This window comes from Pelodiscus sinensis, chromosome 2 (assembly GCF_049634645.1).
Source record: "Pelodiscus sinensis isolate JC-2024 chromosome 2, ASM4963464v1, whole genome shotgun sequence".
In the NCBI taxonomy this organism is placed as follows: Eukaryota; Metazoa; Chordata; order Testudines; family Trionychidae; genus Pelodiscus; species Pelodiscus sinensis.
In genome coordinates, this window is record NC_134712.1 from 57,683,389 (window position 1) to 57,706,806 (window position 23,418).

Below are 23,418 nucleotides of genomic sequence, written 5' to 3' on the forward strand. Positions count from 1 at the left end.
CCACTACTGAGACAACTGTGATGATGATTCATTGAGCAGTGGTGAGTCCGAATGGAAGAATCGGACTCACAGGAAGTCATGAAGTCACAGGAAGAATCGGAATGTGCAGGAAGTCATGACCTGCCATGAAGCTCAGGAAGTGTCTGGGGGAAGGATGGATAGCCACATGCAAGTTAGCATCTTACATATCGAGAGCTGTAAACTCCATGCGGCTGCCTAAGGAGTCCTGGCTACCTAGGAGACCATACCATTCAAAAACTGGCTTTCATATAAAGCAGCTGATGCAAAAAAACACTTCTCAAAGAACAACAGTTACAAAAGGTTAGTGACCATTTTTGCTTCTTTGAATGCTTGTTCACGTATTTCCAATGAAGGTGACTGCTAAGCTGAACCCAAGGAGCTTGGGTTGGAGTCAGTTATCCACTGAATGTAGGACTACCCTGCCTACTGGAGCAGCATCTCGCCAAAGGCATAAAGGACCATGAACGTGTGAATGGAAAACCAGGTAGCTGCTCTGCAAATGTCCTGGATCAGAACTTGGACTAAGAAGGCCTTTGTCCTCAAGGAGTGTGCAGTAATAGTGGAGATAGGGACACCCACTAACTCATAGCACCTAGAGATACAGTCCATGATCCATAAAGAGATGTACTGAAAGGAAACTGGAAGCCCCCTTATATGCTCCATAACAGCAACAAAAAGTTGTGATGACTTCCTAAAGGGTTTTATGCGCTGTATATAAAAGGCAAGTGCTCTACAGACATCCAGCAAATGCAACGGTACATGGCTTAGGTTACCTTCCTCCTTGTATTTTACCCTAAGTGAAATATGAGACCACCTGGGGAAGGAAAACAGGGTGAGGTCCGAGCTGGACCTTGTCGTTGTGGAAGACTATACAGGGTGGCTCTGACATGAGTGCCCTCAGCTCTGAGACCCTTCTGGCAGTTAGCCTTTCTGTTGGCAATTATATCTTACACGAGAGGCAGAGAACATAAGAATGGTCATACTGGGTCAGACCAAAGGTCCATCCAGCCCAGTGGCCAATGCCAGGTGTCCCAGAGGGAGTGAACCGAACAGGTAATGATCAAGCGATCTCTCTCCTGCCATCCATCTCCACCCTCTGACAAACAGAGGCTAGGGACACCATTCCTTACCCATACTGGCTAATAGCCATTTATGGACTTACATTCATGGAGGTTATCTAGTTCTCTTTTAAACCCTGTTATAGTCCTAGCCTTCACAACCTCCTCAGGCAAGGAGTTCCACAGATTGACTATGCGCTGTGTGAAGAACTTCCTTTTATTTGTTTTAAACCTGCTGCCCAATAGTTTCATTTGGTGGCCCCCTAGTTCTTATATTATGGGAACAAGTAAATAACTTTTCCTTATTCACTTTCTCCACACCACTCATGATTTTATAGACCTCTATCATCAGGGCTCGACAAATCATGGCGAAATCCACTCATCAGCCCCGCATTGCGCACACTCACATCACCAGTGAACAGGGCAACCAGCTGAAATCTACTCGCCACGGGTGAGTAGATAAACGGATTTGTTGAGCCCTGTATATCGTATCCCCCCTTAGTCTCCTCTTTTCCAGGAGTGAGCAAGAAGCTAGTGGTTCAAAAGATGGGAACATTAACTTGGAGAGGACCAGGATAAGGTCTCACAAGGGGAGTGGTTCTCTCACCTGAGGGAGGGATCTATCCAATCCTTTGAGGAAGCACCCTACCAGGGGCTTTACAAAAACAGAGCAGGTGGTAAAGTGATAGGGAATAGCCAGCATGGGTTTGTGAAGAACAAGTCATGCCAAACTAATCTGATAGCTTTCTTTGATAGGTTAACGAGCCTTGTGGATAAGGGAAAAGCAGTGGATGTCAAATACCTAGACTTTAGTAAGGTATTTGATATGGTCTTGCATGATATTCTTATTGATAAACTAGGCAAATATAACTTAGATAGGGCCATGATAAGGTGGGTGCATAATTGGCTGGATAACCGTAGTCAGAGAGTTGTTGTTAACGGTGCTAAATCCTGCTGGAAAGGGATAACAAGTGGAGTTCCGCAAGGGTCTGTTTTGGGACCCGTACTGTTCAATATCTTCATCAATGATGTAGATATTGGGATAAAGAGTACGCTTATCAAGTTTGCAGATGATACCAAACTGGGTGGGGTTGCAACTTCTTTGGAGGATAGGGACATAATTCAAAATGACCTTAGCAAGTTAGAGAAATGGTCAGAGGTAAACAGGATGAGGTTTAATAAAGAGAAATGCAAAGTGCTCCACTTAGGAAGGAACAATCAGTTCCATACATACAAGATGGGAAGCGACTGTCTAGGAAGGAGCATGGCGGAAAGGGATCTAGGGGTCATAGTGGAGCACAAGCTGAATATGAGTCAACAGTGTGATGCTGTTGCAAAAAAAGCAAATATGATTCTAGGTTGTATCAACAGGTGTGTTGTAAGCAAAACTCGTGAAGTCATTCTGCCGCTCTACTCTGCACTAGGTAGGCCTCAGCTGGAGTACTGTGTCCAGTTCTGGGTGCCACATTTCAAGAAAGATGTGGAGAAATTGGAAAGGGTACAGAGAAGAGCGACAAGAATGATTAAAGGTCTAGAGAACATGACCTATGAAGCCAGGCTTCATGAACTGGGCTTGTTTAGTTTGGAAAAAAGAAGATTAAGGGGGGACATGATAGCGGTTTTCAAATATCTAAAAGGGTGTCACAAGGAGGAAGGAGAAAATGTGTTCCTCTTGGTTTCTGAGGACAGGACAAGGAGTAATGGGCTTAAAGGTGCAGCAAGGGAGGTTTAGATTGGACATTAGGAAATAATTCCTGTCAGGGTGGTCAAATATTGGAATAAATTGCCAAGGGAGGTGGTGGAATCTCCCTCTCTGGAGATATTTAAGAACAGGTTAGATAGACATCTGTCAGGGATGGTGTAGACGGAGCTTGGTCCTGCCTTGAGGGCGGGGGGCTGGACTCGATGACCTCTCGAGGTCCCTTCCAGTCCTATGATTCTTCTCCTGGATGGAAAGATGAGATTGCGACTTCCCCTTGAATGGTTCCTTTGAAATATGTACTAATTTACCCGTGCCTATCTCTTTCATCTTCTATTTAGCTTATATTTCACTTTGACACTCTGTATAAAAGTTTCCTTGATCTGAAAAAAAAATCTCTGAAACTCAAAAGCTTCTCACCAGCAGAAGGAGGAACAATAAAAGATATTACCACACCCAACCCCGTCTCTCTAATATCCTGGGGCCAACATGGCTACAATAACACTGCATAAACAAAAGTGGAAGCAGGAAAGACACATCATGGAATCTAATATTTATAGAGCATTAGGGTTCATTTCTCATTAAGGTATCCAGGGCAAAATAGATTCTAAACCTAAGATTCTGTCCAATTCTTGTCAGGTTTAACAAGAATCTATTAAGTCACTCATCTTTAAGGCCCTGTCCTTGCTCCAGGTTCATTTGGCATGAATAGGAAATAGGACCAGCATAAACAAGGGACAGCTCCAAAGAACCATGTAGAGAAAAACACATCCCGCAAATGACGTGAACAGTGCTGGGGTTTCCCTGAGATCTTTTCCACTTGATTTCCCAAGAACTCATTTCAACTCTAGTCTGATCACTCAGGTTCCTTTATTCGGCATACCGCAAAGCTATAGTGGAGTTGATCAGACTTCAATGTATGAGGTGGGTAGAGAGCATGACACACGATAAAGTGACACATATGGATGTTAAATTTAGATTAATTAACTAATCAAATAGTCAATGGAATTTCCATTGACTATTTGATTAGTCTATCAGGGCTCTTGCTACAGTTCAAAAGCAGAAGCCCCACTGGGAATGCGAGACCAGTGGGAGATTGGCCCAGTGCTCCTCGGGGCACCTGAACCTTTGAAACATATAAGAGGCCCAGTGGGTTCCCACTCCCTGCAGCACCTCAGCCTTTGACTCCCCCGCTGGGCTCTTGCACATTTCAAAAGCAATAGCAGCAGAAGCAGCGCGAGTGGAGACTGCTTCAGTCCCTGCTTGTGCCGTTTACCCCTCCACTGTCCCCTGCGGAGACGGTGCTGGGGGGGAACCGGCTTTTAAGCCAGCTCCCCCCAGCACTGGCTCCTGCTTAGCCCCCTCCTTGCTGCCTCTCTCTGACAGAGGCAACAACGAGGGGAGGAGGGAGAAGCAACTAGTCACATCACTAGTCGACTATCCGATAAGCTTCTGCTTCTTGGATAGTCGACTAGTCGCTTATATCCCTAGTTACACAGAAGCACTTTTCCCTATACATTTTGACCAAGACTAACAACATATGCATCTTTAACTATAAATTGCATCACATGGTTCTGGATCTGGCTTGGTTACTTTGCAGGAACTAATCCCTGTACTAGGGAATATAAAATCCCCATTAATCAGTTAAATGTTATGTTGAACCGGTTAATTGATTAAATGGGGCAGGCAGGTTGGAGTGCCTTCCCCGCTGAAGGTGGGGGATGTTCCAGCCAGGATAGAGTCCCCCTGCCCACAATGATGCTCACATCCCCACCCTGTATAGTGTACTCTAGTCACACATTGTGCAGGCACATGTATTATTTACTTCATCTTGCATTTCAGGTGTATCCTGTGCAGTCTAAATGGTACCAAACTGCTCCCCACTTATCTTATCCAGTCAAGACAACATGGCTCTAGCCTACTGATCCAGTTATCTTTTCAGTCAGACCCACTATGGAATGAGGCAAATTACTTATGTCAAATTACTTAATATCCAAGCCTACGAAGAGAGGAGTTGTGTGCTGGAAGTCACCACAGTAATCAGGCTACAATTAAGCCTCTCACCTTTGAGCTCAAAACTCTCTCCTCCACCTGAAAGGAGAGGAGAGCACAGACCTCTGACTCTCCAGGCCTAGATTTCTCCTTAATTTGATGAAAGCACTTGTCAGAAGGGATCCTGTTGGTGCATCACACAGGCTCCATCCCCTCCAAAGCCAGAGGGAGTGGTGATGGCATGTAGTGGGAGAGGCAGCATAGGCCTTACTTCTCTTTTTCACACTGTCCATCTTGTACAGATGATCTAACAAAATCTCAGCAGGGGAAACTAAGAAAATCCAGGCCCCCTGGAAGCTCCAAAGATACCAGTTTCTAAAGATAAATACATTTTGAAAAAAAGACCAAGTCTGGTCACTTACTCACCCTGACCATCACTTTATAAAAAGCGAGTCAAAATAATTGAGTCCAGAAACTGGTGATGAAAAAACTAACCTATTAAAAAAAATACAGAAGTTTGTGAAAAGGACTTAGGTATCTGATTACTCTATATTAAATTCCCACGGAAAATACTCCACCAGAAAAACTACAGAGTTACTCATTTTTGTTAATTAACAATAAACGATAGCCCTTCTTTAGTTAATTTTCTTGTTCTATTATTTCTAATCATAGGTTTTACTTGGAAGAAGACAATGTTACTACCCACTATAGACTTAGCTGCATCTCCAGGGAAAAGAAGTGATCTTTCTAACAAGTGAAGAATGGAGGTGCTAACAGCAAAAACTTACCTTACCGTAACTGTGGTTATCTGTTTGCATAGAAGTGGGAAGTAGGAGTCCTACTTAAACAATGACTGCAGGACATCTCTACCAAAGGGGGCATCCAAGCTGGAAGCCTCTACCAAAGAGTAGCATCTTGAAAAGGTGTGGACCAAGCTCCACGTAGCTGCCCTACAGATTTCAGAAATAGAGACATTCTTCAAAACAGGTGTCCAAAGCTGTTTTAGCTCTAGTGGCATGAGCTCTAAAGTGAGCAGGTAGGTTCTAACATAAATAACTCAGAACATGCTCTGAAAACCCATTTTCATAATCTCTCTGAAGAAAATGCCTTACCCTTAATCCTTTCAGCAAAGACAACAGTTTAGGTATGTTCCTTAGCAAATGTATCCTGTTAAAGTAATATGACAATGCCCTTATTACCTCAACTGTATGAAGTTTTCCTTCACCCAGCTAAGACTTGAGGGGGAAAAAAAACAAGAAAAGAATAAATTGGTTCATTTGGAACTCAAACTCCTCCATGCAGGAATCTAGGATGGGATGTGAGAGTAATCCAATCCTTACGAGACACTGTATAAGGTGTACCTACCATGAATGTCAGAATATCCTCTACCCTCAGAGAGGATGCAGTCTCTACTAAAACAACAGTTAGAAAGGTGGTTCAGGGATAAAGGTGTTGTTTTGGTTCAAAATAGGGAAAGAGGCCAATCAACACTGTTAATAATATAATTAGGTCTCAAGAGTAAAGAGGTTCCTCAATGTGGAGGGGAACATAGCTGATATCCTATGAAAGAAAGCTAACGAGTCTCGTGGATAAGGGAGAAGCGGTGGATGTGGTATACCTAGACTTTAGTAAGGCATTTGATACTGTCTCGCATGATATTCTTATCAATAAACTAGGCAAATACAACTTAGATGGGGCTACTATAAGGTGGGTGCATAACTGGCTGGATAACTGTACTCAGAGAGGAGTTATTAACGGTTCACAATCCTGCTGGAAACGTATAACAAGTGGGGTTCCGCAGGGGTCTGTTTTGGGACCGGCTCTGTTCACTATCTTCATCGCCTATTTAGATATTAGCATAGAAAGTACGCTTATTAAGTATGAAGATGCTACCAAGCTGGGAGGGGTTGCGACTGCTTTGGAGGATAAGGTCATAATTTAAAATGATCTGGACAAATTGGAGAAATGGTCTGAGGTAAACAGGATGAAGTTTAATAAAGACAAATGCAAAGTGCTCCACTTACGAAGGAACAATCAGTTTCACACATACAGAATGGGAAGCGCCTGTCTAGGAATGAGTACAGCAGAAAGGGATCTAATGGTTATAGTGGATCACAAGCTAAATATGAGCAAACAGTGTGATGCCGTTGGAAAAAAAAGCAAACATGATTCTGGGATACATTAACAGGTGTGTTGTGAGGCTTCAGGAACTGGGCTTGTTTAGTTTGGAAAAAAGAAGATTAAGGGGGGACATGATAGCGGTTTTCAAATATCTAAAAGGGTGTCACAAGGAGGAAGGAGAAAATGTGTTCCTCTTGGTTTCTGAGGACAGGACAAGGAGTAATGGGCTTAAAGTGCAGCAAGGGAGGTTTAGATTGGACATTAGGAAAAAATTCCTGTCAGGGTGGTCAAATATTGGAATAAATTGCCAAGGGAGGTGGTGGAATCTCCCTCTCTGGAGAACAGGTTAGACAGACATCTGTCAGGGATGGTGTAGACAGAGCTTGGTCCTGCCTTGAGGGCAGGGGGCTGGACTCAATGACCTCTCAAGGTCCCTTCCAGTCCTATGATTCTATGATTCTAAGACACGAGAAGTCATTCTTCCGCTCTACTCTGCACTGGTTAGGCCTCAGTTTGAGTACTGTGTCCAGTTCTGGGCATGGCATTTCAAGAAAGATGTGGAGAAATTGAAGAGGGTCCAGAGAAGAGCAACTAGAATGATTAAAGGTCTAGAGAACATGACCTATGAAGGAAGGCTGAAAGAATTGGGTTTGTTTACTTTAGAAAATAGAAGACTGAAGGGGGACATGATAGCTGTTTTCAGGTATCTAAAAGGGTGTCCTGAGGAGGAGGGAGAAAAATTGTTCATCTTGGCCTCTGAGGATAGAACAAGAAGCAATGGGCTTAAACTGCAGCAAGGGAGGTTTAGGTTGGACATTAGGAAAAAGTTCCTAACTGTCAGGGTGATCAAACACTGGAATAAATTGCCCAGGGAGGTTGTGGAATCCCCATCTCTGAAGATATTTAAGAGTAGGTTAGACAAATGTCTATCAGGGATGGTCTAGACAGTATTTGGTCCTGCCATGAGGTCAGGGGACTGGACTGGATGACCTCTCGAGATCCCTTCTAGTCCTAGTATTCTATGATTCTATAGTATGAACCCTAGAGAACCTTGCCACTGTAGGATTGGAAAATACGGTATGACCCTGTTTAGGAGGGAAAACGGCTTATATTGCTGCTAGATGTACCCTTTTAACACTGAAAGAAATCCCAGATGGCTTAAAGGCTAGTAGATAAGGAAATGAGTGATGTCAAGGGAGAGAGCTAGTGTGATGGACTGGGCCAGGTCTGGGCACAGCTGAGGGCATCCGCTCAGGGCAAATTGCTCAAATTCGGGACTCCTTACTGCCCCAGACTGGAGATCTTCCCAAACAGGCCACACACCAGTCCCACAGAGCACTTCAGCTGCCTGCTTGAAGACTCGTGGCTAAACCCCTCCAAAACCCCAGCAATATCTATGCCCCAGATGGCCCCGGACCTCATATACAGGTGAGGGGTCTAGTACCCAATCTGACCTTTCCTGAACAAGTTCTGTCCAGTTCCAAGAAACCAGCCACAGATCCCTGGTCAATTTACCCTCTGGACCTTACCCACAAATCACGCTGAGCCAATCCTTTAGAATCGACCATCTAAAGGTTTATTACCACAAGAAAGAAAAGCATGAGAGTGAGGTTGCTAAAGTATCATACGTTACATGCATCGAATCTCCCAGTTCTCGATGCAGGCTTGCAGCAAAGATGTTATAACTGCTGGCTTAAAAGTCCTTGTTGCACATCCTAGGTCAGGATGGGTCCACAGTTTTTTCCGGCTCTTCGATCCCTGCACTGTTGCCTCTGGGATGAAGTGCTGAGCTGAGTACAAGATGGAGATGGCCACATGGCAAATTTATACCTCCTTCCTGGTTTCTTCCAGGCTGGCTAGAGTCACATGGCCAGTAGCCAGGTGTGTCTTTGGCCTTCAGAGGCCCATTGTTCCCTGGAGCTTCGCTCATTAGCATGTCCACAGGCAAATCATATGCAAACACTTGGAAGGTAATAAAGTGATAGGGAATAGCCAGCATGGGTTTGTGAAGAACAAGTCATGCCAAACTAATCTGATAGCTTTCTTTGATAAGATAACGAGCCTTGTGGATAAGGGAGAAGCGGTGGATGTCATATACCTAGACTTTAGTAAGGCATTTGATACGGTCTCGCATGATATTCTTATTGATAAACTAGGCAAATATAACTTAGATAGGGCCACGATAAGGTGGGTGCATAATTGGCTGGATAACCATAGTCAGAGAGTTGTTGTTAACGGTTCTAAATCCTGCTGGAAAGGGATAACAAGTGGAGTTCCACAAGGGTCTGTTTTGGGACCCGTACTGTTCAATATCTTCATCAATGATGTAGATATTGGGATAGAGAGTACGCTTATTAAGTTTGCAGATGATACCAAACTGGGTGGGGTTGCAACTTCTTTGGAGGATAGGGACATAATTCAAAATGACCTTAGCAAGCTAGAGAAATGGTCAGAGGTAAACAGGATGAGGTTTAATAAAGAGAAATGCAAAGTGCTCCACTTAGGAAGGAACAATCAGTTCCATACATACAAGATGGGAAGCGACTGTCTAGGAAGGAGCATGGCGGAAAGGGATCTAGGGGTCATAGTGGACCACAAGTTGAATATGAGTCAACAGTGTGATGCTGTTGCAAAAAAAGCAAATATGATTCTAGGTTGTATCAACAGGTGTGTTGTAAGCAAAACTCGTGAAGTCATTCTGCCGCTCTACTCTGCACTAGTTAGGCCTCAGCTGGAGTACTGTGTCCAGTTCTGGGCGCCACATTTCAAGAAAGATGTGGAAAAATTGGAAAGGGTACAGAGAAGAGCGACAAGAATGATTAAAGGTTTAGAGAACATGACCTATGAAGCCAGGCTTCATGAACTGGGCTTGTTTAGTTTGGAAAAAACTTTGGTGTCATCTGGATAGATATGCTGATTTCAACTATCCTGGAATGGAGTGTATGTGAAGTATGGCAAAACACAGTATGTTGGTCCAGGAAGCCATTTGTCCCAGAAGTCTAAGGAATGCTCTTAGAGATATCTATGGCTGAACTTGAAGTAGACCGATACCACTCTGGGTATCCCAGATGCTCGCAGTCGGGACTATATTCTCATCACCATAAATGTGGCCACAGTGTGTGACACTGTACTAGATGCATCTAGAGGTTCTTGGAGGGAAATGCAGCCACCAGATGCCTTTTTTCATTAAAAATCCAACTTTTCCTCATATTCCATAGGAAACTTGTCTGTTAATTGAGATAGCTTCTCTCAGTGGAAATAATGAAGTGCTTCTCACAAAGTACAGTTATCTACTTTCATTTGGAGGGTGGATGAAAAGTAGGCTTTGCATCCAAATAAGACCAACTCTTCAGCATCCTTCTCATTAGTTGTTGGCTTGAAAGGCCCTTGCTGTTTGGACATCTCCTAAGCAGAAGATATAACCAGAGATCCTGGCATTGGGTGACAGCAGAAATACTCAAATCCCTTGGAAGGGACTTGGTACCCTCTGCCTGCTTACTTGGATGAGGATGCTAATATCTGTCACAGATCCTTTGCAGGTTGTAACAGTAACTGACTGACATTTATAGACACAATGAGCCTAGGAGGAAAGACAGGGTATAGAACAGGGGTGGGCAATCATTTTTAAAAGGAGGCCACTTCATAAATTTCTGAAGTAGCCCTGGGCAGAAGGAGCAGGGCCAGGCGTCATGTTCCCCTGTCCATAGATCCCGATTGACCTCGGGGTGGGGGAGCATGTAAAGTCTTGTCCCTCGTCCCCAGCACCTAGAGACAATTGCCAGTTGTTTGACTGAGCTCAGCCGATCAGGGCCTGGAGGCAGGAGAATGCATGAAGTCTCTCGCGCTCTGCCCTGCCAGGTGTGCACAGTGGCTAAAGAGAACCACTAGCTGTTTTAAAACTTGAGATGGTTCCCTCTGGTGCCGCATGCCCCTGGCAGGGGAGGAGACTTTTCACACTCCCCCATCCCCAGGTCTCAATTGGATTGGGGGTGGGAAAATGGCAGGGTGGACATCAGCCACATCCGGCAGCCTGGATCCAGCCCGCGGACGCTGCCTTGCCCACTCCTGCTATAGAACGTCCAGGAGTTTGTGATTTTTCTTGAACCATTTTTTCCCCACAGTACGTAGATAGCCTCAGCCATACATTTAATGAGGTCTTCAAATGCCTTAAAACTTAAACTGGACCAGGCATCAAACAGTTCACTGCTTAACTGAGAAAAGATGAGGAAACTACAGCCAGGATAAGATTTCTCTCCCTCAGCTGCTTGATCTGGGTCACTTTCCATTCCTACCCCATATATTCGAGATTGCAATACTTAGCTTGCCTAGCAAAGTCTATATTGGCTCTTGGGTGAAGGAGATCTAGCCCTAGAAGCGGGAGAAGGAGCAGTAGCCGCAGGCTTGTGCAAATGAAGTTGCACCCCAGGGTTCCCAATAAGCCCATGATGATAGATATATAGGTAATGGACTGCTGGACAAAGAGGAAGATTCCAGGAGGCCCATCTTTTATAAGATCCATGTCTTTTCCTACTGACACAGCAGTCCCAAGAATCCCTCCCAGATTCCCATTGTGATCCCAATGGAGGGGAAAGAGGGAGTGTGTGAGAAAAAGCTTCTATTATGCACCAACAGGGAGCATTAGAAGTGAGATCATCCCTTTAGGCATAAGAGGCTGCAAAAATACCTGAGTAGTGGATGGCACTGGTAAGGTATCTTAGCATATTAACTGATTAAAAGACTTAGTTTTATTTTGCCTATTTAGCATTAAAAGAATCTACACTAGAGGTTCCCAAACTTCTCTTACTCCCAGATCTACCAGCTGCCCACATATCCCCCTTTCTTGCCACTGATACTCTGTATATTTGTCTTAACACCACCTGTCATTCGCTATCTATCCATATTTCATTGTTATGTACAGATATAGTTATAGTGCGGCATCTACAACAAACCCGACCCCCTCCAATTCTGAGTTCAGTTAAACTCGACAACAGAACTCAGGCTGTATAATGGTTGGAGGTGAGGGTTTAGTATGTCAATCTCTGGGTATCTGTGTTTCCACTGGTACTCCTTGAAGTAATTAACTACTTTGTTTTAATATAACTAATTCGTACAGAGTTTTAAAGCTTCATCTGAGTAGCTTATTCAGTAACAGGACAGTGTTTATTGTTAGGAAAGCAAATGGACTCTGCAAGGTTTCTATCTTGCTTTCATAGTGGGAAAGAAGGGACCATGGGACAACTGGACTTTCTCCATCCTTTATGCCAGCGGTTGCCAAAGTGGAACACAAAATGGTCTCACTAGTGGTCTGCAGCCATCCTGTAGGTGGGCCATGGCCTCGACAGGCGCCCTCCCCACAGCAGGGAGCCCATGCTAGCACTCAACTCCCTCAGTCCCCTTGCAAGGTTGGAGTGCCAGTGCTGGCTTCCTGCTGCAGGGTGGGGAGGGGGAGTAGCCCCAAGCCTCTCAAGTCAGATCCAGCTCTATGTATTGCTGCTACCCCTTCTCTGGCTCCCATTGGGCAGAATCCTGGCTCGCCCTCCCATACCCATTCCTCCTCTGCACCCTCTAATCAAGATCCCCCATCCCTAGTCTGCTCCTGCACCCATTTTGGCTTCATGGGTGGTCCTCAGAAAGGTTTGCACGAGTGGGGACAGCTGTGGGCCAAAAAGTTTGAGAACAACTGCTTTATGCCCTGGCATGGGAAGGGGGTCACAAGGACAATGCTAGCCAAAAGAATCTGATCTTGTATGCATAAGTGTCATGGGCACCAAGAATGGAATCCACATGAAAAATCACCAACAGACAAACAGGCTTTGCTTAGATTACACTAAATGCCATTGTAAAATGCAGCTTTTTAATCCAGTAAAATACTAATAGTTAACATACATGGATAGTAAGAAGGAAGACCTCCATTCAAAGACAAGGAAGTCAAAGTAGCAGAGGAAAAAAAGGTGGAGATTGCATTTAATAAAAGGAAGACCAACCAAGCTATAGATCAATAATAGCAACTTTGTTAACATGATACTAAATGAAACTATAAGGGATGTGTCTGAGCCAGGGCAGAAAAGAAGTTGGCTAGACAGACAGAAGAGGGCTGAATATGGTGAAGATGTATTTGAACTGTATGAAGTAATGAGGGTTTGAAAAAAGAGTGTACTGTGTCCCAACATTCAGACTGGGGGACAAATCAATACATGTAATTAAAGCCACACATTCTCAGCACAAAAAGAAAATGCTTCCCCATACAGTCAGTTTGTGAATTTATTTGTGATAGCAGTTCTGAGTTCAGTACTGCAATTTGAGAATTTTAATCACCAACATCATTTGTAGGTAAATGTGCCAAGACTGGAGTAATGAAACATTATGCTTCATGGCATGTATTGATCTCTATAGAAGGTAATAAAGAATATAGCTTCCATAGCCATGGCTCAATTGGCCAGCTTCATTGTAAGTTTTCTTGGAGGGTTTACTTCTTTCCAAAGCTGCCACAGATATTAGGTTGGATACCACTATACTAGTCACAAGACAAGTCTTGAGTTGATATCCTTTCATTTGCCTCACCTCTCAAAACTTGCAACAAACTTCAATTCAAACTTTTTAACAACTAATTTTCCAGCAAAACAGTGATATATAGAGTATTACATTATGTCAAAATAATCCAAATGTCTCGGCCAATTTCTTCTTATTGTTAATATTAGTTTGATTCTTAATATTGGTTTCTTTAACATCCCAAAAAAAAAAGCATACCTAAGTTAACAGATTTCTTCTGCAATTCATTCAGTCTTCTTAATCGTTCTTCATTCCTGGCTTTCAGTTGGTCAACTCTGAGACTGGAGCTTGAGTGCAAAGAGAAGGTGTCAGGCTGTGACTTGCTAAAAGGAACATCATCCTGCAGATTTAGAAAATATGGGAAGATGTCAGTAAATAAGACAAGCCTGCAGAAGGGCCATTAGGGATATAACCCATTTATACTGTGTGAACATATCATCTATAGCCATGTAATACAACTCCTATTGAAATAAAAAACACAGTAATTGTCATGTAGGTATAAAGTATTCTCTCTGGCTGTGGCCAATACCAAAATACTCCAGAGGAAAATTTAAGCCATTACAAAATAGGCAAATCTCCCTCCAATTCCTAATAGTTATAAACTAATTTGCCCTGAAAAATTAGGTTTAATATCTCTTCCAAAATGAGCACTAGCCACGGTGATTATAAATGTCTAATCCCTTTTTGCATCTTGCTAAGTTTTTGTTCTCAATAACATCCTATGGTAACGAGTCCCACAGTTTAGCTACATATCACATACAAAAATTCTTTATTCAGATTGCTACCTTTTGATTTCATTGATTGTTCCTTTGTTCTTGTGTTATGAAAAGGGAGAACAGAAGCTACCCATTTACCGTCTCTAGACTAATCATTATTTTATATACTTTTATCATGTCCCCTCTTATTAGTCTCCTTTGTAAGATAAACAATCCCAGTTTTCCCAGTCTCTAGATACAAAAGTTTTTTCATACTATTATTTGTGTTAGTCTCTCTTTGCAGAAACCCCTGAGGTTTCTCTTTTAAATGGAAGAGAGAGATATAGCAGTGGAAGGAGAAGCACTTCATACATACAGTAAATTCCATTGCTTTCTTTTTTATTCGTCGCCTCTCCCTTGCAGATTGTGATGGCTGTGAAGATAAATTAACTTCCTCTAAAGCTGGAAAGGTCTCCCCATTAGTGCCTAGAAATGGGAAAGTGAACAAATCTCTTAAGAAAATCAAATCACCACAGCAGTAAGTCTGATTACAGTTTAGTTATTAAACAAGCAATACTAATAGTGAACAATCAACTTGACACAAATAAACTAGAGAAATAATTTTTACCAGAACATCCTATGGCGAACCACTAAGTTTAGTGATATCGCGTAACAATGATTAATATCTAATGGATATTTCTAATGTTTCTTGGATACTCAGTGAGGCTCCTCGCTACCAACTATCCTTAGCATGAGGAAGCCTTGCTATACCTGTCAAAGGTCAGCTTCCCAACACTACTGGCCACTGACAACATAAGCACTGCCCTACAAACTTAACTAGGTCCCTCGCCTCTCTCTCTCTTTCTCTCCCCCCTTCTCTCTATTCCCCCCTCCTCTCCCTCTCTCTGCAACAGGCACATTCCAAGTCTCAAAGTAGGGATCTAAAATCCCTTTTAAACCGATTAAATGTTAGCAGCCCTTGCCAGCTAACTGTAACCCATAAGCATCACTGAATGAAGGTGATGCTTACTGGTTAACTAGTTAATCATTCACATCTCTAGCCTCAAACTCTCCAAATACCCTCCTGGATCAATTAGCTGCTTCCAAAGCAACAATACACACCAGCTTCCCTTCAAAATAGGGCTCTGATAACCCCTACCACTCAGATAAATTTACCTTGCAAACAAGCAAAAGTTTATTTAACAAAGACTAGACATTAAAATAATCACAAGTAGAAATACTGGGAATAAAATGGTTACATGTAAAATAAAATCGTAACATGCCTTCTAGTACTCATAAGTTATACCACAAATATCCATTGTCTTTAATAAAAAAGGATGCCCCCAGCTGTGTTTATTTTTTCCTGCAGATCTTCTCTTATGACAATGCATAATCTGCTCATTAGCAACAGGCTCAGTAATGCAAAAAGTATTAAACTATAAGCCACAAAATACATATTGATTGCCAGAGAGATAAGCATCTACTATCACCTATATAAGCAGAATGAGTTTAAATCACCTTCTAATGACCTGTCTTCACTCTCAACCCTTAAGAACATAGTTTTCAATATACCGGTAGATAACTTAAATATCATTCATACATGTATCTTGCAATGATTAGGATGACCAGTGTTTTACTGGCTGTTGATATAGACTTTACATGACATCCTCTAGCTCTGTGTTATGCAGACATGAGACCCAGGGGATCCCCATAAACAACATTACACCTCTCGTATGCCCTCTGCCAGCTGGCACTTTTGGTATTTCTGTTTATAAGGGAGATGTATTGGTGATTTTGTTCCTTAACAACATTATGCAATCAGGCTAAACTCTTGGTCACATCTCAGTTATTAGTCTGATTATATAATAATATGTTAGATCCCATTTACATTAAAACACCCCCTAGAACTATTACAAGGACACAAATGGGTGTTTATGCCCTTTGCGTGTCTCTCATGCTGATCCGGTCTTCCTTTAACAACAGTTTTCAATCCTCCTTTGCTGTGATACATGCAAAGGGTATGAAATTTGTCTCTACTGTCTGTTTCAGGCTCCTGGTTTATTCCTTCCATGCCCAAAAACTAAGTTTGGTGTCTGGTGTAGGCCATGCTAGAGCGCCAACAGTATGAACTAAAGGCAGTGAACCAAATATGCCTTATCAGAGTTGTAACATCTGGGTATCACCTAAACAATAAAGCACAATCTTGATCCGAAAGAGTGGTATTAGAACACTCAGACCCTCATAAAGATAAGGATGGGATGACAGGATAATGGATGAGGATGCTTTGTTCAAATTATAGGGCACAAGGTGGTAACAACATCTGAAGTGTCATATGTGATGGGTTTGTAACAATGTACAAAAAGAGAAGTCAAAGGAGGGGAATTTTTGTCCTGGCATAGGGGGATGACACCAAGTCAAGGGAGCAACTACTTTGTTGCAGACATGTGTTAGTGTAACGGTAACCATTAAGCCAGGGCACTAGGACTGAGCCTTCTCCACAATAAACCTGGCTGAATGGCTTTGCCACCAAACCAAGCCTGTAGTCTTTTTTTGGGGGGGGAGCAACTACTTTGTTGCAGACATGTGTTAGTGTAACGGTAACCATTAAGCCAGGGCACTAGGACTGAGCCTTCTCCACAATAAACCTGGCTGAATGGCTTTGCCACCAAACCAAGCCTGTAGTCTTTTTTTGGGGGGGGAGGGGGGAACATTAAGGTCTGCTCTATCAGCAAGCTGTCCTCTCTGCTAGTGCAGAGCTCCAGAAGCATCATATCACCAATTCACAGACAAAAATCAGCAACACTAAAAAGATCTTGTAGAAGCTCATAATACCAGCTTTGGGCAGACTGCAGGCTCAGTCTCTATTATATTGCAGTTAGTATCTCGAACACGCTGAGTATCTCCAGTAACACAAAAGATCTCTGCAGCTCCCCAAAAAGCTGCTTTACTATTAAAATGGTAGGATCCATTAATTGTGAATTATTCTTCGCAAAAATGATTTTGACTGAAAGGATTCTACAGTAGCACGATTTTAAAAAATTAACTACAATCATGATTAATTCCATGTTTCTCTCTCTTGCATGAGTTCATATGGTTTTTCTGCCTTTCTTGGTGACATACTAAGATTTTTTAAATGCCAAAGATGTTTTTGGGATCTTTTTTCCATTTTGTAGCATTCTTTAAAACAACATGGAAAGAATTGGAACACCTGAGCTGTCAACATTTTGAATTACTTTTTGATTCCATAATACTTAGCCAGCTAACTTCAGTCTTAAATAAAATCCACAAGAGCTTTGTATAACCTTGATATTTCTCTCTTTCACCAACAAAAGTTAGTCCAATAGAAGATATTACCTCATTATCCTTGTCTATCTAAAAACATGTCATTTACAAAGTCAACCTTCAAAATACCAGTATTCAAAATACCAGTAATCGCCGCTTCATTTAAATTTACATGGTTGCCACGCTGAGCCGATCAGCTGTTTGTTGGCTCAGCGCGGTAGTCTGTACGCGTGGGTGTCGACATCAAAGGCATTTGTCGACCACCTAGGTATGCCTCTTGGAATGAGGTTTACCTGGGTGGTCGACAAATGCCTTTGATGTCGACACCCGCGCGTCCAGATTACCGCGCTGAGCGGCCCCCATGTCCCCAGAGGCATGTAGTCTAGACGTAGCCTAAGAGAACAAGATTCAGTTACCACTGGGGTGGGTGCTTCTGAGTAGGAAGGAAAGTCTTTATTAAGCCTTTCCAGAATCCAGTTTCATCGGTACATGAAAATTGAGTAACTCTGAGCAGGTGAATAGTATGCACTAATCACTGCTAAGTGACTTGTAGGAAACTGACGAATACACCTGATGTCTTTGAAGACAGGATACAGTCTACAGTGAGAAGAATACCTACAATCCCTGCCTCTTTGTTGTGTCCAAGATGAGAAGCATTTCCACTTAAGTGGGTAATGTTTTCTAGTGGAGTCTTTTCGACTATTGGAGGGATGTCTCATGCAGATGGGGAGCATGAATGTTCTAAGGATCATGTCCCTGGAGCAGTCGTGGATTGGGGTGTTTTATCTTGCCACTGCATTGAGTCAGGAACCTAGGGAATATTGGGAAGGTAACACTTGGGTGAAATGATACATGCAGGAGGCTGGAGAACCACTACTGCCTGGGCCAAAAGAGGGCAATCAAGTAAAAATTTAGTGTATTGTTCTTGTTAAAAGTAATCCCTGCTCTTAGCTGCATTTTCAGATTGATTGCATGTTCCTCTTGAGAACATACTTTGTTTTTTTATCTCTAGATGGAGTATCTTCATACCAGCATTATCTAATGCAGGCCCGTATGCAGGCGGGGTGCAAAGGGTGCAACTGCAACCCCTTAGTCCCCCAAGTCAGTGAGGGGGCTCTATGGCCTCCTTGTAGGTGGTCCACTGCTGGAGCTCAGCCCCCCCTCTTTTCTCCCACAGTAGGGGAGCCTGTGGTGGTGCTACAGTTTTGCCCTGCCTCATGAGGGTGGAGCACCAGCAGGGGCTTCCTCCGAACCTCGCTGTGCAATCAGGCTCACAGGGAAAGAAGCGTTTCCACTCCACCTCCCTTTCCCCTTCCTCCTCCTTGCATGGAGCTGTTGCTGCTGCTTCTCTTGCCATCATAGCTGACCTGTGGGGCGTGTGCCTGAGTGGCAGCTAGTGCACTGTGCTCTGCAGGAGCATCTCTCTTTCTTCTCCCTCCATATACATTGGACAGAAAACCCAGACTGACCACACATAGCAGGGCCACAGGCTGAGCCCACCTCCCTTCCAGCAGGAGATGGAGAACAGGCTGTCCAAGAAGGCAGCAGCAGCAGGTGCTCTGAACCAGGGGGCAGCATAGAACCCAGCAGCAGACCCAGGGGAGCCCCCACCCCCACCCCCGCCCCCGCTCTGGCTGAGGGGCAGAAGGCAGCATCCCTCTCCAGGGCCAAGGAAATGCTGACACCATAACTGCTGGAGGCAGGTGAAGTGCTCATCCCTTCTATCTCCCCAGCCAAGCAGAGCTCTAGAACAGGGCACCAAAGCCTGGGAAGAGATATTCCTGGCAAGGGCACACCCTAGGGCTTAGGGCATCTTCTCCCAGAAGCACCAGGCCAAGGCTGGCTGAGTTCCTGGCAACAGGGTGGATGCCCAGCGTGGTCCTGAAGCAGATGACGGCATGTGTCAGCCAGGCACTAGCAGGACTTCACCCACAGCCCTTGTTTTGCTTTTAACCTCCAGCTCCTTTTTAAAAGCAGTTCCAGACTTCACATGCAGTCTTGGCCCTTCCCCAGATATGCAGGGCCCAGGCTCAGATCTGCGTGGTGTCCTGACCCCTCAGGGCTGACCACAGCCACTCCAGCTATCAAATATCTGGGAGACATGGGGGCCACTCATAACGGTTCACCACCACCTTAGAGGAGAGCAGGTGCTCCAGGGCAGCTGAATACCAGCATCTCTGTTTACATGCTGCTTTAAAGAGTGACAGCCTGAACCACATGCCCAGTGATGCTGCCTATGCTTTGCCTGGATGTGCTGCCCGGACGCTTTCCCTGCTGCTCCCATTGGCCAGAATCCAGCCAATGGGAGCAGTGGGAGGCAGTACCTGGGACCAGTACGCCCCCTCATGCCCAGACCCCTGCACACCAGCTCCCTCACACACACACACCTCATCGAGACCCTGCACCCCCACTGCTCCTGCACCCTTCCCCCTGGCCAGACACCCTACCCCCCGCCTGCTCCTGCAACCTCAGAGTAGGAATGTTCAATATTGGTTAACTGAATAGTCAATTAACCTCTTGAATTCTTATCGGTTACTTGACTATTCTATAGTCCCTGGGGGTGAAGCCGGCAGCTAGTGCACTCTGGCCCCACTCCCGAGAAGCCCCTTGCCACTCTACACTGCTGCCTAAGTATCAGAGGCAGCAGCACGGGGTGCCAGGCAGGAACTGATCCGTAAGGTGAGCCAGTTTAAAAACCAGGCCTGTTGCCCCACACTGCTGCCTCTGATACAGAAGTAGCAGCACAAGGTGGCAGCAACCCTTGTCCAGGGTGGGTTGTGAGCTCAAGACCTGGCGCGAGTTGGAATTAAGCTGGGCTGCCTGCCCACCTGGTTCCTAATACATTTTAAATGCAGAGCTGCCCGCAAGGATAGGTCCTGAACCTGGCACAATCCGGGACTGAGATGGGCTGCTGGCCAGCCTTCTAAAAACGTACTGGCAAGGGGAAAGAGGGAAATGCGTGTAGTCTATAACATTAACCTATAAGCTTTTGTTTATTGGTTAATCGACTACACTATTACATCCCTAACTCAGAGCTCTCCCCCTCCAGTGTCCCAACACCAGCCATTGGAGATATCTGTTGCTAGCATTTGCAGATTGCCTACACTATGTAACCTGTCTCATCGTACCATCCCCTCCATAAACTTACCCTCCTCACTGCTAACCTTGGACAGCTGTTCCAGAGTTTTCTGAGTTCTCTGTTTTTCTATGTCTGTCTTCTATAAAAGTACTCTCAACATTTGCATTTGGTACAGAACTGAGCATATTTTTAATCACTTAAATAGTAAACAATAAACAACATGAAGGGAGACTGGGTACAGACTACTCATAAAATCAAAGAGATGGAAAAGAATAATAAGATCTTGTCCATTCCCTTGCTCATGTCAGATTGTACCATGGTCTCCAATATTTATATACAACAACACAGTGAGTTTGAATGTATTTTCTAATATGAAATCCAGATCTGACAAAAAACTTGACCCTTCTTTCTCCTTACATGGAGACAAAGACAGTGATACCAGGGGGAGAGGACAACATGACACACACACACAAAAAGTAGCCATCCTGCAACAAAAAAACCTTCAAAAACAGACTCCAAAGAGAAACTGCAGAGCTACAATTCAAATTTGACACTATCAATTCAGGATTGAACAAAGACTGAATGGCTAGCCAACTAACAAAAGCAGTTTCTCCTCTCTTGGTGTTCACACTTCCCCATCAGCTGCTAGAAATGGGTCACATCCTCCCTGACTAAATTGACCTCGTTATCTCTGGCCTTCCTCTTGATTGGTATTCCCTTCTTTTCATGTGCCTGTATATTTATACCTGCCTCTGGAATTTCCACTACATGCATCTGACGAAGTGGGTCTTTGGCCACGAAAGCTTATGCTCCAATAAATGTGTTAGTTGATAAGGTGCCACAGGACTTCTTGTTGTTTATACAAAAATAGGGTTTCTTAGCTTCATAAAACAATCCACAGGCATAAAACTTCTGTATTTTCTCTTTGTTACAAAAAATAAATGTTGCAAGCTTTTTGATTTCTTGGAGATAGGAAAGGGGAATCTGTGGCACCCTTATGCCCAAATAACTGAAAATTATTCCTGCTGACATTTATATTGCCTAGCAACTGAAGACCCAAACAGATCACAGACTCAGTTACACTGGGTTTTGTGCATATATTGCAAAATGAGGCATTTACAAGCTAATTTCAAACAAGATGTGATAAATGAACATGACAGAGGAAAAATATAATTTCACTTTTACACATAGATATCACAAGTTTTTAAAAAGCACATATTATACTTGTAACCCTGACGTGCCTCACAAATATTCCTCTATGTAGCATCCTCCAAGATACCAATTGGAGGCATGCCATTTTAAAGAACAATGCATAAAGAGTACAAAAAGCTTGTATCTATATCTAAGCAGCTTAAAACTGCGATTGCATCCCCGTTGTTATTTAACCCTTTTGATCCAGAAATCAGGAATCCCCAAGTTTCACATTCATGCAAAATACATTAACGCTGATGGAAGATCTTGACCTTTTCAAGACTATGACTTATTTAGTACTACAACAGTTCAGAATGGATGACCTGTAGTTCGAAATTGCAGCTGCTGAATGAATTGTTCTGTTTCTAGCAAAATAGTAGGATACCTCTATGTATCTGTGATTATAAAGCATTTGCTGAAGAACTGTCATCTTGCCCTCCCCCTTAGTCAAAGAACAGTGCTATAGAAACTAAGCTCATTTACATTATACACATAGACAAACATATATATCTATACCCATTTAATCATCCTAGTTTTGCAGTCCAATTTTCCAAATACAGTAATTCCTCATTTAACACGGTAGATATGTTTCAGAAAATGATTGTGCTAAGTGAAAACGTGTTATGCGGGGTCAATTTTCCCATTGAAAATAATGGAAAAGGTAGGGGTTGCATTTCAAGCGCACGTGTGCTTGCAGCTCCAGCCTGCATTTGTTAGCAGCTGGGACCGGGACATAAGGTTGGGGGAGAAAGGGGACTGGGTTCTAGCAGGGAGGGGAGGTGTTTGGCTCTGGGGAAGGGAACGGAAGGGAGGGGAAGGACAGGGAAGGGGACTTGCTGCCAACAGCTGGGTTTCCCCAGCTGGCCGGTCACTGGCAGCTGCGCGGGGCTTACCCTGCCTCCGGAGGTTCACTGCTCTGTGCGCCATTCCTCGGCGACCCCTCTGGCCGGACGCCTCGCTCCCTCTCCTCTGCCCCCCGCTTGCAGTGGGTGGCTGGGTTTCCCCAGCTTGCCGGTTACTGGCAGCTGCACGGGGCTTCGTCTGCCTCCTTACAAAGTGGCGGAGGTTCTCCGCTCGCCGCACAGTTACCCGGTGACCCGCTCTGGCTGGATGCCTTGGGGGTTAGGCCCTAGAGGAAATCGTGTTATTGCTGGGGCGGGTCGTGTTGTTCGAAAAATGTTCCCCAAAAAAATCATGCTATCATGAAAACGTGTTAAGCGGGCACGAGCTAAGCGAGGAATTACGGTATAAACCAAGAGCAATGGAGCTTCATGAAACAATAGTTCAGAATTGCCTTATTCAGCTCAAGAGGTTACTTTGGTCTGTTACACATAAAAAATAGATCAGTATAACTACATGGTTCAGGAGTATGAAAAACCCACCCCACTGAGTGATGCAGTTAAGCCAGCCTAATCCCTGGTAGATAGAGCTATCTTGACAAGGAAGAAGATGATCTTTGAGAGCACCTAACATCAGCACAGGTAGGTGGTTCTTCACTCAAGCACTACAGTGGTGCACAACTGCAATGCCTGATTTTTTTCTGAGAAGACAAGGCCTATGAAATCTAACAAAGGAAGTCTAACAATATCTATCAACATTATGTATTTCACTGCTGATCATTTTAGCAGAAGCACCCAGATAATGTGCTTATCCCACAATTTCAAATTGCCTTCCATAGATTTTCGAAGTCCTCATTGTGCATTACCAACTTGCAAAATATCCAGGTTCACT

General features: G+C 43.9%; 1 protein-coding gene across 6 annotated transcripts in view; it reads right to left on the reverse strand.

Moving 5' to 3' along the window:
* Positions 1–23,418, reverse strand: part of CSPP1 (centrosome and spindle pole associated protein 1) — a 174,670-nt gene that overhangs the window by 2,605 nt on the left and 148,647 nt on the right. For all 6 annotated transcript variants that reach the window (XM_075920580.1, XM_075920579.1, XM_075920582.1 and 3 more), the window contains 2 exons: positions 14,512–14,621; positions 13,639–13,780 (listed from right to left, as the gene is read on the reverse strand). In XM_075920580.1, coding sequence (XP_075776695.1) covers positions 13,639–13,780; positions 14,512–14,621 — 252 coding nt within the window. The remainder of the gene's footprint in view (positions 1–13,638; positions 13,781–14,511; positions 14,622–23,418) is intronic.